Source organism: Lithobates pipiens, unplaced genomic scaffold, assembly GCF_037356315.1.
Source record: "Lithobates pipiens isolate NorthernLeopardFrog02 unplaced genomic scaffold, aLitPip1_a1.2 Scaffold_23, whole genome shotgun sequence".
Taxonomy (NCBI): Eukaryota; Metazoa; Chordata; class Amphibia; order Anura; family Ranidae; genus Lithobates; species Lithobates pipiens.
In genome coordinates, this window is record NW_027507785.1 from 253,972,406 (window position 1) to 253,992,008 (window position 19,603).

The 19,603-nt window shown below is 39.4% G+C and overlaps 1 protein-coding gene across 1 annotated transcript; it reads right to left on the reverse strand.

Moving 5' to 3' along the window:
• Positions 1 to 2,992: 2,992 nt before the first annotated feature.
• RGS4 (regulator of G protein signaling 4) lies at positions 2,993 to 18,309 on the reverse strand. Its single transcript, XM_077453044.1, has 5 exons — positions 18,080 to 18,309; positions 9,736 to 9,834; positions 9,090 to 9,151; positions 6,397 to 6,563; positions 2,993 to 5,518 (listed from the first exon to the last, which is right to left on the reverse strand). Exons 1-5 carry the CDS (start codon positions 18,244 to 18,246, stop codon positions 5,282 to 5,284), a joined length of 732 nt encoding a protein of 243 aa, XP_077309170.1. The 5' UTR covers positions 18,247 to 18,309; the 3' UTR covers positions 2,993 to 5,281.
• Between the last annotated feature and the right edge of the window lie 1,294 nt (positions 18,310 to 19,603).

Consider the following 19,603-nt stretch of genomic DNA (forward strand, 5'->3'; position numbering starts at 1 on the left):
CCACTGATGTCATAAAAAGTAGCCCACCGTGGCTGCGGCGCAGTGGTGCTGGTTTTTAAAGGTTAAAACAAGTGGCAAGGTGATAAAATGCCTTGGATTTGTTCTGAACCTGGAGCCCAGCCTCATGCTTAGTGGTGAGCTATAGTGATGGTGTGCTTGGTCTACTGTACACACTTTATGAGGAAATTATTGTTTACCCCTCACCTATATGATCTTTTTGAATTTTTCATTTCAAAACAATGAGCATTATCATGGAGTTGCCCCACCTGGTTGTGGCTTTAATAACCTTCACTGTTTTGGGTAGGCTTTTTAGCAGATTTTATGGTATGTCTATATGAATTTGGGTCCATTCATCCAAAAGAGCATGTGCATGGTTAGGTACCAGTTTTGAAGGAGAATACCTTTCTAAATAATCCCAAAGGTGTTCAATATGGTTAAATGCAGTGCTCTGTGTAGACCATTTAAGTTCCTTCACACCAAACTTGCTAATAACAGGAGTTGATTTACTAAAGGCCAATAGGCTGTTCACTGTACAAGAAACGTTGCATTTTGTAAGGGAATTGTTCCCCAGAAATTAGGTAATGAGGAGAATCTCTGCTGACTTCAAGCATCCAACCATGGGCAAGCCATGATTGGATATTCCATAAAAAGTGAGTTTTATCACGTTCACTAAGCTCTGGGGAGAATTCCCTTGCAAAGTGAAAGCCTTTTTTGCCTCTAATAAATCAGCCTCCATGTCTTTATGGAGTTGGTTTTGGGCACAGAGGCACAGTCATGCTGCAACAGAACAGGATGTTCCCCAAACTGTTACAAGAGTACCTAAAATGCCTTTACAGTATTCAAAGCACTCTTCACTGGCAACACCTGAAATCAATCATTTTAAGGGGTGTCCTTATACTTCTGGCTAAATAGAGTAGGTGTGTTGTTCTATATCAGTGATGGTGAACCTTGGCACTCCAGATGTTTTGGAACTACATTTCCCATGATGCTCAGACACTCTGCAGTGTAGTGGAGCATCATGGGAAATGTAGTTCCAAAACATCTGGGGTGCCAAGGTTCGCCATCACTGTACTATATAGTGGGGTTGATGAGTAAATAAATAAATATCATAAAGCTTCACTTTGTAAAGAATACCCAATAACATGCAAGGACAATTAAAAAACAGCATTTTGCTTGCACATGAATGGATGATGGAAGCAAACAAGCAGCAGATATTTGGCCGTCAGAATGTAGTCTTATTATCCATGCAGCAGGCTGTGAGTATCTCACAAAAGTGAATACACCCCTCACATTTTTGTAAATATTTTATTATATGTTTTCATGTGACAAGACTGAAGAAATGATACTTTGCTACAATGTAAAGTAGTGAGTGTACAGCTTGTATAACAGTGTAAATTTGCTGTCCCCTCAAAATAACTCAACACACAGCCATTAATGTCTAAACCGCTGGCAACAAAAGTGAGCACACCCTAACTGAAAATGTCCAAATTGGGCCCAAAGTGTCAATATTTTGTGTGGCCACCATTATTTTCCAGCACTGCCTAAACCCTCTTGGGCATGGAGTTCACCAGAGCTTCACAGATTGCCACTGGAGTCCTCGTCCACTCCTCCATCACAACATCATGGAGCTGCTGGATGTTAGAGACCTTGCGCTCCTCCACCTTCCATTTGAGGGTGCCCCACAGATTCTCAATAGGGTTTAGGTTTGGAGACACGCTTGGCCAGTCCATCACCTTTACCCTCAGCTTCTTTATCAAGGCAGTGGTCATCTTGGAGGTGTGTTTGGGGTCATTACCATGTTTGAATACTGCACTGCAGACCAGTCTCGGAAGGGAGGGGATCATGCTCTACTTCAGTATGTCACAGTACATGTTGACATTCATGCTTCCCTAAATTAAATTGTAGCTCCCCAGTGCCGGCAACACTCATGCAGCCCCAGACCATGACACTCCCACCACCATGCTTGACTGTAGGCAAGACACACTTGTCTTTGTACTCCTTCCCTGGTTAGTGCCACACACGCTTGACGCCATCTGAACTAAATAAGTTTATCTTGGTCTCATCAGACCACAGGACATGGTTCCAGTAATCCATGTCCTTAGTCTGCTTGTCTTCAGCAAACTGTTTGTGGGATTTCTTGTGCATCTTTAGAAGAGGCTTCCTTCTGGGACGACAGCCATGCAGACCAATTTGATGCAGTGTACAGCATATGTTCTGAGCTCTGACAGCCTGATCTGCCACCCCTTCAACGTCTGCTGCAATTGTAGCAGCACTTATACTTCTTTTTCTCAAAGACAACCTCTGGATATGACGTTGAGCATGTTTTCACTTAGGGGTGTACTCACTTTTGTTGCCAGCGGTTTAGACATGAATTGGTTTGTTGAGTTATTTTGAGGGGACAGCAAATCGACACTGTTATAAAAGATTTACACTCACTACTTTACATTGTAGCAAAGTGTCATTTCTTCATTGATGTCACATGAAAAGATAGAATAAAATATTTGCAAAAATGTGAGGAGTGTGTACTTTTGTGAGATACTGTATATTAAATTAGAAGTTTTAAAAATATAAAATATGTTTCTCTGCTACATGTATAGCTGTTTGTCTGAAGTTCAACTTAAAATGTATCATGCTTTTTTTGAATGGTAACAGCCTCTCCTAATAACACCTTATTCCATCAAAAATTATTTTACAAACTGTAATGGATCAGCGTGTGCTAACATTGTACAGTAAAGTTAAAAGGTAGGGTATTGCATATTTTATGTTGAGGCGTTTTGTACAAGCTGCAGATTATTCAATGTTTCTTTTAATAGTACGAGTATGCAAACTCTGAATGTTTCAATGTCATTGCCCCCAAACTCTGCATTAATCAATGCTCATTGTTAGAGACAAGAAATGTATTATCGACTAAACCATTGTGAGAAAAAAAAAAGGAAGGCGCTCTCTTTGTTATACTAAGGCTGGCACATAACCAAAAGAGAAAATTAAAGCATTGTCCACAGAAAAAAATCACATTGCTTTTATTTTTTTCCAATTGCATTATAACAAATGAAACAGTTGACAAGATATATTTTGCACACATGTACATTTTTTATAATCTGCATTTTGCAGTCACTATGGATATGTGATCTGTTCATTTATTTTTTGGTATCTAACACTTTGGGGTGTGTGTGTATAAGAAATTTGTACAGCTATTCACCCTGTGAAACTACACATATATTAGTTTTGACTAAAAGCATTCAGTGAATGCTCTTAGGCTATTTTATCTCCAGGTTAAATGTTATTCTTTTATAAATGGTAAATTGAATCAGGGAAAACTGCATAAAAGCCACTAGATGGAGCAGGCAATCATAGTACATAAGTACCTATTTATTTCCTATGATCATCAGCTCCATCTATTAGCCATAATGTGGTATTTTCCGGATTTACTCTATTCTGTATACATGAATATTATTTGGCTTGGAGAGCAAATAGCCTAATAACATTCCATTTTGCCCCTATTCACAACAAAACGAATGCAAATTCAGTTTCACAGGTCAAATAGCTCTATATTTTTTTTAATAAATATATCCCTTTGAGTTAACCACAGCTTCTATACACATTTCTAGTGATAAGTCATTTGATTTGAAAATCAGTTGAGTGAATGTATGCAGATTTTTCCGGTCTGTGGAGAATCATACAATTTATAAAATATATGACTGTCTAAGACTCTTAAACTGAGTGATTCTTTACAGGTCAGACAGATTTGCGTGAACATATTTAGGTGAAATAAAATCAGTCATCAATCATGTTATTTTAATCATCACCTATGTATTTTTCCTGATTAGCAGGTCACCGGTGGTACACAACAGCAGATGTATACTTTGCAGTTGTGGACAACACTCGTTTTCATCTAGCCTCTATAAATGTATTTATAAATGCTTGGAGCTAATACAGATTTGCTACACATTGTCAACTCTTAGTTCCACTAACATCGCCTCCCATGAGTGATTGCAGGTTTGTAACAGTTGATCTCCATGGGCCAGCAGGACCTGCAACAATGCCCACAGTTGATCATGGGGGGCATTCTTGATTGATTGGACAATGAGGAATCCCCCCATTAAGCATACTTCTTTAGTTTATGGAAACTGTTATATGTATGGACAATAAGATTGTATCCACAGAGCATACTGTTGAAACACTAAATAGGGCTTCTAAGTAGTAAACCCCACTTTGTCATAAGCCACTGTTTCCTTCTCTTTGGAAGATACATCTTTTGGAATAAGCAGATGCTTTTAATTTTTAATAAATACACATATGTATGTCAATACATACCATCACATTATCCTTACTGGGTCAACATATCCCAGGATACTGTTTCTATAATAAATTACATTTATTTGGCTTCACAGACTTTTTTGACATCACAAACATGCACACTTTCAAAGTACCCAAGCAGATACATGCTTGTAACACTAATGAATGACAAACTTGTTCCCTGCTATTGCCCACAGCAGTTGCAGGTTTCACTAGTTGCTCTTGCTTTGCTTTCATTCGTCTCAATTGTTCATAAAATCACTGTTTGATCAATGATCAATCCATAACCTCTTATCCCAACAACATAACGTATAAAAATAATGCAAAAAAAAAATTCCCAAAAATGTATAGAAAACAAAGTGAATCACTGTAATTAAATAAAGACAGCTTTGTCAAAATAAATATCTGTAATAAAATAAAAGCAGTGTTGCCTGCTCCAGTCAGTAGTATCTACCTCCCTGTCCATGAACAATATGACTTTGTAGATGCGTTGGCAAAGGCATTGCGACCCAGCTTCACCCTGTACTACAGAACTCTCATTTCTAATAAAACCTATGCAGTTGAAGGCTTCGCCAACACAGGGGTGCCCTTTTGCACTGTATTTACTATATGTATGTCAAAAGCAAGCTAATTTCATGCTTTGCTATAGTCATATGAAGTTCAGTAGCATCATGTTGGGTATAAGATCAGTCAATGAATCCTTCACAGAGAAGGCACCTGAAACCTTTCATAAATATCACCTGAGAATGTTCAGCTTGACCTGTTTCACCCATATGCCAGTGAGTCCCTAATTTGGATAACATTGCACGGGTCTGAGTGAAAATTCCAGCTCACCCCAATAAAACAGAAATGCATGCAAGACACACACGTCTAATAAATAAGAGGAGCTGGCTCAGGACCGGATCTGAGCCATCTTACAGTAAAGATAAGAGCACACAGACATTTAGTTCTTAGCTGCGGCCATGCACAGTCTATGCCTTATTTATTAGGCACACTGAGGAATGAATGGATTGCTGTCAGTGCTGAGGCCTTTCATCTTCTTGGTGCTTCCACCACTAGGCAAGCTGACAAGGTCCAGGTAGAAATGTGACTTTAGAAAGCGCCGATAGGAATCCTTCTCCATGAGGATGAAGATTTTGTGCTGTGCCTGGTCAAAACACGAGTTTGTTGGCTGAAGTATGCTCTTAGTTGTATCCTCTCGAGTAATTGAATCCAGATTCACCTATTAAAGAAGATTATGCAAGGCTTATTATGTGATAAGATTATGACAGCTATGACAATCCCACTCATGAGGCACTCTCTAACATATTATGGTAATGATGTTCTGGGAAACCCAGCTGGATGTTTTGAACTGAGTAGCCAATTATATTTAGTTTGTGATCTACAAGACTATGGGGAGCTCAAATGCAATTATTTTTAATCCCAGCAATGAACATTATGAAACTAATTATCAAGTAAGAATAGAGTTCTCAGAAATCGTCACAACACTATAAATTAAAGAGGTTGTAAACCCTTACATTTACCCAGTGAGGTGACTGGCATCAGGTGATACACAGAGGTTAAATAGATTCTCCTACATAAGTTGTATCTCTCTTCTCTTCTCTACATCCTTACACAATGTTCAGAGTTGATAAAGCGTGTCTGAGCTGTCAGAAAACAGGGGACGGAGAGCTGAAATTACACACTGCAGAGCTCAGTGAGAAGAGCTCTGAGTGCTGATTGGAGGGGAGGCATAAACCTCCTTCACACAGCACACAGGAAGAGAATTGTGGCTGTCAATTTCAGGCTGTGTGCTGGAGATCCCTCCTCTGTCACCTATCTTCTTTTGGTGTCAACTAAATTTGTCAAAAGTGACTCATGCAGATAGCAGAGGGCAGCAGACAGAAATTACACTCAGTGCTCTGGATTGAGACAAGTATTTACCATTGAAAGATATGTTTTGTTCATATTTAATGTCTGAGGCTTACAACCACTGCAAAAGACCGTAATAGATTGTTAAGGAATGCGAAAAAGTCTATTCTGAAACCCCAGGGATTTCCCTATAACACTGGGCAAAATGAGCTGTTATGGTCAGGATAAAATGTAACAAGGGATTCTTACTTCTCTGGAAGCCTCCACGGAAATGAAGTCCTCATAGATCTTTTGGGCTTTGCTTGTCAGCTTTGCTGTGGATTTTGTTTTCTTGTAATTCTCACATGCTAGCCAAAAGTCAAGGTTCTCTTCACTGTATTCAGACTGAAGAAATGATCTGAAAGCTACCACGCCACCTACAAAAAAAAGGACAGTTCTTTAAATTACGGGGATATAACCTAAATGTTCACAACAATGGTATGTCTGCAAATAACCTGCTAACCTAAAGTGTGAAACTATATATAAATACAACAGAAAGGTTACAATTTTATTATAAGGGACCATACGCAAATGATCCAAAGTAAAGATGGGTTTTAAAGGCTGGTAGTATTACCAGGATCCTTTAAATGTTGACCTACAGTATATATTCTAAAATAAATATAGGAGACCTCATTTAACATTAGCCTAACAGCGGTTCTCAACATATGTCTAATTCCTGAGCATCTGTCTCATGTAATAGAGGTCAGCAGAATGTGAGGGCACTTGAGTATGGGAATGATGGTAAATTACAGCTAAGAAGTCAATTAAAATCACTTTTTGTCTGGGGACCGGTAGCAGGACTCTGTGACTTGTATCACATCCAAACCAAGATCATTTTAAACTAGTGACCTTGGGATGACGTCAATGGATCCTTTTGTAAACCTTGAAAATGCCTGACATTCTAGGGCAGTGCCTCTAGGACAAATTTTCTTTCTCACGTCCAAGAGTTTTGGATGTCCCTAGCTGATTTAAGTCACGTATACAAAGTTGTGGGCTAGCTTACGGAAATTGGTGGTGGGAAACAATTTGGTAAATTTTTGAATATAAATTGCTTCTATGGGTGTGATTCCGCTACAACTGTCAAGGGAACTTGATGGCTACCAGAGCATATCGAAAATTATGGTTCAAAATTAAATAGTTCATATTGATAAAGCATGGCACATTGTGTTGCATAAATATTTTATTGAAACATTTGACAGTTTAAGATTTATTTTGACTAGCATGAGCCAAACACCCAGAAGTTAAGTTCTCACCCACACATGCATTGTCATTTATTTTGGTGTGAATATTTGCTTCCACTCAGTAAGTGAACTAATGCCCAAAACTATGGTTATCATAGTCATTGTCATTTAGAGTTTAACATGTTATGAAATAGTACTCGGCCAGTTACCAATGAAATAATTTGTAATTTCAGGAAGGCTGAAGGTGCATTACACATTTTGGGGTTAAAGGGACCTCCTTTATCAGGGCTAAGTGAGTAAATGAAATAAATCATTTTATTATAGTATACAGTTTTATCTTTTAGCCCCGATAAAGGCAGCCCTTGTAAACCTCCAAACATCTTGACTTTCTATTTTATATAATTACAAAACAATGAATCTTTTAAAAATCTATCACATCGAATCTGGTGTTTTCCTTCATACGCTTCCAATCTTTCTGAGATATGAGCAAAAGACGATCTCTAACTCAGATGACAAGTCCTATCATGGCCCCTAACATTTATAGAGATCCAGGGCTCCTCAAACCTAACCCTTGTGTCATTTATAATTTGTCATTTTGTTCTAAAGCTACCAATCTGATCCAAAGTTTCATGCCTCATGTTGTCAAGGGTTGGTGCAGGGAAGGGATAAGAGGGGGGCAGGAGGGGCGGCTGCCCTTGGCACTGTGGTATCATGTGAGGTGTAAGGGCACCATGAGAAGATCGGGGGGGCAGTTGTGTTGGAGGGGGATATTTGGTGATTTTAGGGGATCTGTGTTGGGAGGGGGGATGGGGGTTTTTGTGGTAGAAGAGGTCATAGGGGGGAGCGGAGTTTGTGTAAGTAGGGATGTTTGGGAGGTATCTGTGCTAGGATGGAAAAACATTTTGGAGGGAGGCGGATTTGTGCTAGGAGTGGGGATTGATGGGTTTTGTGCTCATGAAGAGGTGGTATGGTAAAGAGCAGGGGTGAGGTGTAATTGTGCTAGGAGGGGAAATTTTTGGGGGGTGGGATTAGGATTTGTGCTAGTAGGTAAGATTGGGGGTTATTTGTGCTAGGAGGGAAAATTTTGAAGGGGGGGGGAGGGTTTATGTTAGGAGTAGGGATTCAGGGGTTTTGTGCTAGAATACGTAATATGGTAGAGAGTGGGGGTGGTGTGTAATTATGCTAGGAGGGAACAGTTTTGGGGGGATTTGTGCTGGAAGGTGGGATTAAATTTGTGCTGGGAGAAGGGAATTTCGAACAGGGGGAGAGGATGTGTACTTTGAGGGGAAATTCTAAAGGTGGAGGATTTATGCAATGAGGGTTTTTTGGGAGGGGGCTGGTATTTATGCTGGGGGGATTTGAGGTATGGGGGGGGCAAAGATTTGTAATGGGAGTGGGAATTTCAGAAGTGGGGCCGATTTGTACTGGGAGAAGGGGGAATTTATGCTTGGGGGGTAATCATGCAGATTAGTGCTCAGTTTTGAGCACTTATGCTCATGCATCTTGGGGAGGGGGCGCAGTTTGGTATGCTCGCCCTGGGCTCTAGATGACCTTGCCCAGCACTGGGTTGGTGTACATTGGATTGGTAGCTATAGGATAATACCATTTTTATTTCAGTATCAGTTGTGTGTGGCATTGTTGCGACAACTGACAAAATGTGTAGCCCTGCTCTCTTTCTTTCCAATCCTCTCAAACTCACATTAACATGGGTGTCTTACTTACATTCACTGTTTAGGAGGTTTTCCAATGATTCTGTCCATTTCTTCACTTCATCATAAGTTAGCCTGAAAAACAAAACATAGAAAGAAATTATTATTTCATTGAACATTTGTGTTTGTTAATGATATTCCTTGAAATATGTAAATGGACAAAGTTACATTATTCATTCAAAAAGCAGTGCATGGGTATTACTTAAAGTAAAAACTAAAGATCAGAATCTGCTCTATTAAACTTCTAACATCTGATACTGTAAAAAATATAAATTCATTAGGCAAAGCTGAACTCCAGACAGTTAAATGCAAATATGAAATACATATAAGGGAGCTGTATATATATATATACTTTGAGATTTTAAGCATCAATAGGGATTTAACTCACACTGCAGTATTAGTACACCAGTTAGCCATTGTTATTATTACCATGACTGTTGGCCTTTTGGCAAGTTTGGCTAAATAATCTTCTACTTAGGAATTATCTCACTAGTCACCTGGGAGCTATGATTAGCAAACATCACAGCTTATTGTATTTTACTAAGATAGATAGATAGATCTTCCTATTCAGCCCTGAGATCGCCATTAGCAATTAATCTAGGAATGATTGGTAATTAGTGTGCAGCATAAACAGACATAAGCTGGCAGAACAGGCTTACCTCTGACAACCAGGTTTGTCTTTCTTCATGTAGGTGCTATTATCGCAACTATCTGTTTTCTGCAGCAAAAAGCCAAGTCGATGCTTCATATCTTTGGCACTGTTGAAAAAAATTGTCAGAATTTAATGTGAGCATTAAACTGATCAACAGATTTAAGGTCTTTGAAGAATTTCACCCAAATCAATCAGCAGCTCTTTGCACCATTAATCTGTCTGGTTGCTGGGAAACAAGAAATGCTTTTCTCCTGCTAGTAACTTATTGGATATTTCAGATTTGGCTGAAGCTGATGAATGTTTCAGAGACTTGAAAATGAAGATTCTCTGCTGGAGTTCAGAAGTTTTATTTCACACTACAACCTTTATGCTGCCAAGCAAGGGAGTCTCACTCTTCTTGTTGGTACGCTGAGAGATAAAAATCATTTGTTGGTTTATTAAGCCTACTGGTCTCCACCAACGACTTAAGCTGGCCATACACTGCCAAAAAATGTTTAGTGGGTGACCCTGCTGGCCCATCAGCCCAAATTTGAACAATATATGGCCCACTGAAGTCCTGGGTGGAAACCAGAAGGTCAAAAAAACAGCAGATTCTTTTACCTCTTAAAGTGCCAACAAGAAGAGCAGCCGGCGACTGTAAGAATACAGCAGCCCAGGAGGGGGATTCATCCATCCATGTTGTATAGTGTATGACCAACTTTACCCTTTAAAAAATGTATTTATGAATCTCTATACACATATGGTGCCTGCCAACATAAGGGAATGTTGGCATAAACAGCCCATTTAGGCCTGATTCACACCTATGCATTTTTTGTGCTTTTTGCATTTTGCAGATTGGCACTACCGTCCATTTAACATGGTTTCCTATAGAACACGTTCTGTAGTGCAAATCTGCAAAATGCAAAAAGCACTAAAAATACATAGGTGTGAATCAAGCCTTATAGTTGATTTAGGGAATGTTTTCATAAAGGGCACTTCGATCGTGTGTGGGCTCCAGCAGACTTTTTCTTCTCAAAGGTCCAGCGGACCTAGAAATAAGACTGGCTTCAAATTTGTCAGCCGGACGCGGCTTTTAGAGGACAATCCGTTCGTCTGTGTGCTAGTCCGACGGACTAAAACCGAAGCTAGGGCAGCTATTGGCTACTGGCTATGACTTTCCTTATTCTACGTCATCACGTTCAAATCTGTCGGACTTTTGGAGTGATCGTGTGTGGCCAAGTACGTTAGTTTAAAAGTCCGGCGGACCTCAGCTGCAAAGTCCGTCAGATTGTCCACCGGACCAAATCCGTTGAAAAGTCAGATCGTGTGTACGCAGCATTAAAGTAGGAACTGCACTTTAAAAATGGGTTTTCATAAAGGAAATGACATGTTACCTATCTCCTAGCTTCAGAGGTTAAGATAATCTATATTGATATAAAATATTAACTAGATCCTTGTAATCATAATGTGTTGCTGCTGAAGAATAACCAACAATTAGGCAGTCACGTAATGCTGGAATATCCTTGTCACATACAACTACACAATATATCATTGTCTGTAACACCCAACAGCACATCATTTATTCCTTTATAGCAGCAACAAATATGTCAGCATGTAGTAGCAATTAAATAGATTACCGTGTGTTTATACATGTACATCTTAACAGGTATACCATGTCACACAATGACATTGACCATTAGCTATGATCCATTATATCATAAATAAACCAGATCTCATCTCATATCCCGCAGTGATATGGGCCAGACGTGACCCTGCGGATACAAGAGGTCCATAATTGAATAAACTATCTAATATCTCATGCATCTGGAGAAGGATATATGTTATGCAGAGGAGATAGTAGGATAGTCTGAATGTCTGTTAGCTAGTGGATGTGCTGTTTAAATCACAACTGGAAATAAAAGTATAGATTGTGTCCTTAGCAACTACATAGATGCTTTTCCCACCGTATGTTATGGTAAAAGCAATACAATTAGCTTCTAATAAGATTGGTTTCTATGGACACTGCTTTCCTATATCTGCATTACTTCTATATGTTACCCCTTCGGATCTACAAATTCGCATTACCAACAATGGTCTTATTCAATAAAGAGCACTATTTCCTTCATTGCAGTCAGATCTCCAGCCAAGACATACCTCTGATTTTGGATAGAGCAGTGATTGGCAGGGTGGGTTTTATTTAAATCAACTTGATTAAATTATAATGTTTAAAGTGCAACTGTCATCCCTGTCCCACAGCGGCTCCTCCTCTGACCCGCTGTTAACTCACTGACCGTCCTATTCACTTTAATGGGACGGCTGGTGATGCGGCAGTGACACAACAAGGTGAGGGATGTGGCGGCAGCAGGGGAGTGGATGGCCGCTAACAGGTGCTGCCATGATGGATCTGAAATGACTATCTTTAGATAGATTTTTACTCCAAAAGCATTTTTATTAAAATTCATTTGATAAAAATCAAAAAAATAAGATTTAAATCAAAAAAATCTCATTTTTATTTTTTTTATTTAAAATCATCAATTTTTATCCACTCTGATGATTGTTAAAACATTCTGTCTTGGAGATATTACAGTAAAAGAGGAAATATCCAAAAGTGAGGGACATTCCACCTGACTGGAACAGGTAACCCCACTTTATTTGTTCCAATGACATCTTTAATATTTTAGTTTGCTGTTTATGTTATGCCATGGGAACAATAGTCAACAGGAATAGGGGACACATTAATAAATACCCAGCAAAAGTTCCAACACTTTGATACTCTTCAAAGCTAAAAATAATATAAAAATCTGCAGTTCCACTTTGCACAGGGGTAGGCAACCTCAGCACTACAGCTGTGGTGAACCTACGTGTCCCATCGTGCCTCTGCCTCTGGAAGTCATGCCCATGGCTGTCAGAGTCTTGCAATGTCTTAAAGGACTTCACAACAGCTGGAGTGCCAAGGTTGCCTACCCCTGCATATCTGTTATTAAAGACGGCCATCAGTGTTAACACGCCATCCAGCTTATTCCATAGCTGTGCTTTCTACTGCCTGGTTATCTGATCACCAACCACTGTGCCTCTGCTCTCTGATCCCCGCATATTTCCTCTTTAAATCCACTCAGCCATGGTGTAGCAAGCTTTATCCAAGTGTAAGTTTGCTATTCATCATACTACATCCCTCAGACACTGGATTCCAGGCATGCAGAGCTGGAGCAAGCTTCTCAAATATTAACCAGAGATCCCCCTGTGAGAACATTCTTCACTGACAGGCCTCACGTTTATCCATATTATGTACACTAGCACTTATTAACTATTATTTTGCTGGATGCTTAATGAAGCATTAGTATTTTATTTATAATCTAGCTTCAATAAAGCATCAAAAAAGTATTTTTAAGAATTTAGATTCTCCATAATTAAGTTAAAGATGTTCTCAGTTTAAATGTAAGAATGAATCTACTACATATGGTGCAAAATCTTTTTTAAATTCATGTGTCCCTTAGTCCCCATTAACATCAGTGCAGCTTTGAAATCATGCTGCTATGTGGAAGTTATGGAGTCCCTGTCTGCTCGATTGGCTGATAAGGTGCACCATCACAAGGCGATATGGGAGCCTTGGGACCACAGGATTGGTATATATATATATATATATATATATATATATATATATATTTTTTTTTTTCTAACATCTTAGAATCTCCTCTTTTTCATTAAATGAGCCTGTGAGCCCAGGTGCTACGAGCCCAGCCGGTTGGGTTCAACTATGTCTTCCCTTTTTACCCCCCTTTTCTTTTCTTTTCTTCTTTTTTTCATGGATATGTATACTATGCTTATGCAAGTTACTGACTGGTTGCTGTTAGATAGTGTTTTTTGTATGATTGTTAATACCATATATCTTCCAGGTATACTTTACCCTTATGTGTATATTGCTAACAGACCATGGGGGTTATTTACTAAAGGCAAATCCACTTTGCACTACAGGTGCAAACAACAAGTGCACTTGAAATTGCACTAAAATTGCACTTGAAAGTGCAGTCACTGTGGATCTGAGGGGGACATGCAAGGAAAATAAAAAACAGCATTTTAGCTTGCACATGACTGGATAATAAAATCAAATCAGAACTTCCTCTCATTTCAGATCTTCCCCTCAGATTTACAGCGACTGCACTTCCAAGTGCACTTGCAGTGCTATTTCAAGTGCACTTTGCACTTGTAGTGCAAAGTGGATTTGCCTTTCGTAAATAACCCCCCATGTCTTATCTTAGCTTGTTTTTTTTGTTTTTTAATTGGCGACATGCATGCTGTCCAGAGAATGTCAATATTATCTTATTTTTTTGTACCAGAAAAAATACAAAAATTTAATAAAAATGGGCAATTATAAAAAAAAGAAATCGTGCTGCTTCAGTGCGATTTTGAAGCCGCACATTAGTGCGATTTGCACTGCCAATTTCATTGTGGCTTGTGACTTCACACAACAGAAGTCTATGCAAGTCTCAATGAAACTGACAAAAAGTATTGCAGGGACCTTTTTCAAATTTGCGATATGACTGGAGGCAATTTGAACGGTTCCATTGCCAACAATAAGATGTGATCTGTCATGTGATTTAGAACTGTTAAAATGCATCACAAATCCCACTGGTGTGAACAGGGATGAACTGAGAGATCTGCAATGGAAAATCAGATGAGGCTTCTTCCTGAAATCCCATATAATTTCTGCAGAGAGTCACCTATTGGTTGTATTCATGTAGCTCTTGATGACTAACCTGCAGTAGAAAAACAGCAGAGGCTTCTTATTTAAATTCCCAACATTTTTGAAGAGAATGACCTATTGATTGTATAAAGTTGAACCTCTGGCTGGTGCTCTGTGCCTGGAAGCTGCAAATACTCATTCCATGTTTCAGCAGAGCGAATCTGTATCTACTTCTTATGTTAAATTGGACGCCGCGACTCGCTGACAAACATATAATATGTCATAATGCTGAATTACCCTAGCCCTGGTGTCATTTTATTTTTATGTTAGGGATATTTTCCATAAATTGGTGAACCAATTAAACCTTAAATTATATTATGTTAAATTATATAATTGGTTCAGTTCCCAATAGTTTAGCGATGTATAATTTCCAGTTTTGACAAGAGCAATTAAAAAGTATTTTTTTTTTTTGAGTTTTTAAGTTAATAGTAATTTTAGTATTTCCATGCTTATAACACTACTCAGTGGTGTAAATTTTTTTTTTTTTTTTTTTTTAGCAAATCCAATACAATTGTAATAAAAAGACCTGATAATCATTAGAGAATCAGGCATATAACTGCCGTTACATGAAGGTAAACCTGTATCTTTCTTGAATACAGGAGCACATACTAATCCAATAGTGGCAGCTTTTTATTAGTAATAAAAATTCCCTTTAGACGTTCTAAAAAGAACTAAAATATTAATAAAAAGTTGCAACTACCATAATTGTTACATTAATGTTCAAACAAAAATAAAAAAGAAGAGGAACTGGATTATGCAATAAAACAAATAAATATCCAAATGATTTACCAATAACAAACAAAACATTTTACTAGAATGACTATATAAAGTTCAGTTATCTTATCTCCTTTACATCTCATTTCTCAGTTCCTTACACTGGGTTTCCATTGATTTAAAAAAATTTAAAGCATAATGCAGATGGAATATTTACTAATAAAAGTCAAGCCATATCTGCAATAATAAGAATTGTATAGTTTTACCAAGTGATCTATTCTTAATTTAGCAAAGTAGCAAACCCAAAAACAAAAATGTATATATTTCCACTTAGAAATCCTAAGCTGTGCTGGCTGTGTTTGATATTTTTAAGGGGCTCTTTTGCTTTATTTTCCCCTGGTGATCCTGCTAATAACACACTTAGGCGTTCATTTACTAAAACTTGCAGGTGCAACATCAGGTGCAGAAACCAATCAGCTTGCAGGTTTTTGTCAAAGCTAACAAGCTAAAGTTAGAAGTTGATTGGTTACCATTCACAGCTGCACCAGATTTTGCACTCTCCAGTTTTAGTTAATCCACCTCTTCACTTGTCTTCACTCTGGATTGACGAGCAAGGGAGACACCTTGGCAAACAGTGTTGTCAATCTGGTGTTAGATGCACTAGCATGTTTAAATAGCCTTGACGATCAAATCAAAGCTGAACTCCAGCTAACACATCTAAGCAGTTACAATAATTCTTTTTTTCTTTCGGAGTAAAGGTTTTACATAAATCAATAAAAGCTGATTATTGTAAGCACCCCTTCAATGGTTTGTCTCACCCCTCTAACTGCCACTTTTGCTGCTAGGGACTTTAGATTGTAAGCTCCTTGAGGGCAGGGACTGATGTGAATGTACAGTATATATGAAAGGACTGCATAAATTAACAGCACTATATAAGAAAGTACCTGAAATCAATAAATAAATTGATTACATTTCTGTTTTTTGGTGCATTACTTCTTTTTCTTGGGTTATTTAGTAAATATTCCCATTTAAAAGCATTGCATTAGATGTCAATGCTCAATGATATACTACACACACTGCACAAAAGAAGCTATAATGAGAGCTAATTTTTCTATTCCAATTCATCCATGACCAAGCAAGCCAGTTAATCAAATGTATTGATTACTTTGATCACTCAGCATACTCTATCTAGATAGATGGATAGATAGAAATATAGAAAGATAGATAGATAGATAGATAGATAGATAGATAGATAGATAGATAGATAGATAGATAGAATTCAAGCAAACTGCTAGACTGAAGCGATAGCCAGCAATAAAATAAATGCTTTAATCTTTGGTTACTCAGTAAATATTCCAATATTAAAGCATTGCTTTGGGATTGAAGATCAATGTTGAATGATAGAAAAAGAAGCAATAATGATAGCTCAGTTCTGTAAAAAGTGCTCTCAAGCTATGTTTAAAGGTCTATATTGATAATAGGATCACATAACTTTTACTATTATGGCATGCAGATGGATACAATCTACAGGGCCCATTGCTATCACCCTCCATGAGAGGAGAAAGAGAGAGAGAGGAGAGAGAAGAGAGAGAAAAGAGAGGAGAAGAAAGAAAGAGAGAGAAGGGAGAGAAGAGAGAGAGAAAAAAGAAAGAAGGGGAGAGAGAAGAGAGAAAATAGAGAGAGAGGAGAGAGAGAAGAGAGAGAGGAGAGAGAGGAGAGAGAGTAGAGAGAGGAGAGAGAGAGAGAGGAGAGAAGAGAGAGGAGACGGAGAGAAGGGGGAGTGAGAGAGAGAGAGGTGAGAGAAAGGGGAGAGAGAGAGAGAGAGAGAGAGAGAGAGAGAGAGAAGAGAGGGAGAGAAGAGAGAGGAGTGAGAGGAGAGAGAGAGGGGGATATGTATAGAGAGAGAGAGAGAGAGAGAGAGAGAAGGAGAGAGAGAGAGAGAAGGAGAGAGAGAGAGAGAAGGAGAGAGAGAGAGAGAGAGAGAGAGAGAGAGAGAGAGAAGGAGAGAGAGAGAAGGAGAGAGAGAAGGAGAGAGAGAGAGAAGGAGAGAGAGAGAGAGAAGAGAGAGAGAAGAGAGAGAGAGAGACAGAGAGAAAAGAGAGAGAGAAAAGAGAGAGAGAGACAGAGAGAAAAGAGAGAGAGAGAAAAGAGAGAGAAAAGAGAGAGAGAAAAGAGAGAGAGAGAGAGAGAGAGAGAGAGAGAGAGAGAGAGAGAGAGAGAGAGAGAGAGAGAGATCTAGCTATATAGATTTAAATATTTAAAATTCCAGCAAACCGGTACACTGCAGTGATACCCAGCATTACAATAAATGCTTTAATCTTTGGTTACTTAGTAAATATTCCAATATTAAAGCATTGCATTGGGATTGAAGATCAATGATCAATGATAGAAAAAGAAGCAATACTGATAGCTCAGTTCTGTAAAAAGTGCTCTATATTGATAATAGGATCACATAACTTTTACTGTTATAGCATGCAAGCTAAAGGGCCCTTTGCTCCCACCCCCCAAAATATGAAAGCGAGTGGGGGGGGGGGGGGAGAGATAGAGATCTATCTATCTATCTATCTATCTATCTATATTAATTCCAGCAAACTGCTATACTGCAGTAATAGCCTGCAATACCTGTAAATAAAATAAATTACATCATCATAGTAATCCAATGGTGCTGCGGCTGGCTGCAACAAAATGTGGTGGGCACCTTTACAGATGAATGAACCCTATTGGGCACAGAGCCCACGGTGAGGAGTAAATGGCAGCAGGGTGCAATGCTCTGCAGTCCTCTGCACACTCCCCCTACCCCGATCCCCCATAGAGGTGACAGATGCTGAGCCTAGCCCCGCACCCCGCTCCTCGCACCCCGCTCCTCGCAGCGCTCTGCGGATCTCAGCTGTCATATGCGGTGACACCGCAGCCTCACCTCTTTAGGCAGGTGGCGGGGAAGGAGGTGACCCCGGCTAGTCCTTTGCACATCCTGGCGGTGAGGTCGGCTTCCCAGACACGGAGAGAATTGCCCTTGTGCTTGTCTTCTATGTCACTGGATGTGATTGTCCAGCTTGTCACTGCTTGGCTGCTGCTGCCTCCCATCCTCTCATCTTTTTATAGCCTCAAACAACAGGACACAGAGGCGGGCAGCAGCCAATCACAGCCGCCCCCTGATGTGCGCGGAGTACTCCACCACCCTCCCTGCCAGCATCATCCCTCCCTCCTTCCTCCATCATCATCCCTCCCTCCTTCCTCCATCATCATCCCTCCCTTCTTCCTCCATCACCCTCCCTGGTCTCTTTTTTTATTCCCCTCCTCTGAGTGTACCAGGAAAGAATCAGCAAGTGTTGACGTGTGAGGAGGAGGAGGAGGAGGAGGAGAGGGAGACAGAGAGCAGAGCAAGCATGATGATCTATAGCAAAGTCTGCAAATCTTTATCCTACACCAAGACTTTTATGGGAACACCATCCGCTCTACTACATGGGGGGGGGGGGAGAAAAGGGGCTACTAATCCCCGATTCTGGGACTTTACTCATTTGTCAAACAAGAAGGTTCAGATTGTTAAAGTGATATTAAACCCATTTATTTTATTTTTTATGCTAGTATGACTACTAAAGTGCTAAAAACCCCAAAACAGAAATCGAATATATTGCAAAATAAGAGGTAAAAATCACAGCTCGCTATAAATGTCACCACATCTTAATATTAACCACTTGAGCTCCAGACGATTGTACCCTCAAAAAATGACCAGGGCGTTTTTCCTTTAAAGTAACACTGCGCTATTTTAAAGTAGAACTGAAGGCAAACATTTTATATTTCATTTTGGATAGAGTAAAATCGGATACACACTATACATTCCCTTTAGATTTACCAAAACCATATAATATGAGGTCAAACCTAAACACTTTCACTTTGTTTGCAATCAGGCAGGTCCTTGCACTACTTAGTTGAAAGTAAATCTAAAAGAAATCGAAGAACAAAAGTTGTATAGTGTATATCCACCTTAAAGCGGGAGCAAACCCGCTGACTTTTTTTTTTTACACCTGTAAGGGAAAAGGCACAATGAGCTAGTATGCACCGCGTACTAGCTTATTATAAATACTTACCTTAGAATGAGGCGCCACCATCGCCCTTGGTCCACGGCGAGGGAGTTGACATGTTCCCTCGATGTGTCTTCCGGGTATCATGGCTCCAGCGCTGTGAGTGGCCGGAGCCACGATGTCGTCACTCCCACGCATGTGTGTGGAAGTTTTCTTCCCGGCTGGGTCTGGCGTCTGCCGGACTTTCAGCCAAGAATCCCTTGTGCGCATGCGTCGCTGAAATCAGCGGCGCATTGCGAGGGGAATATCTCCTGAACCATACAGGTTTAGGAGATATTCTTTTTACCTACAGGTAAGCCTTATTATAAGCTTACCTGTAGGTCAAAGTTACAGATTTACCTCTACAACCGCTTTAAGGG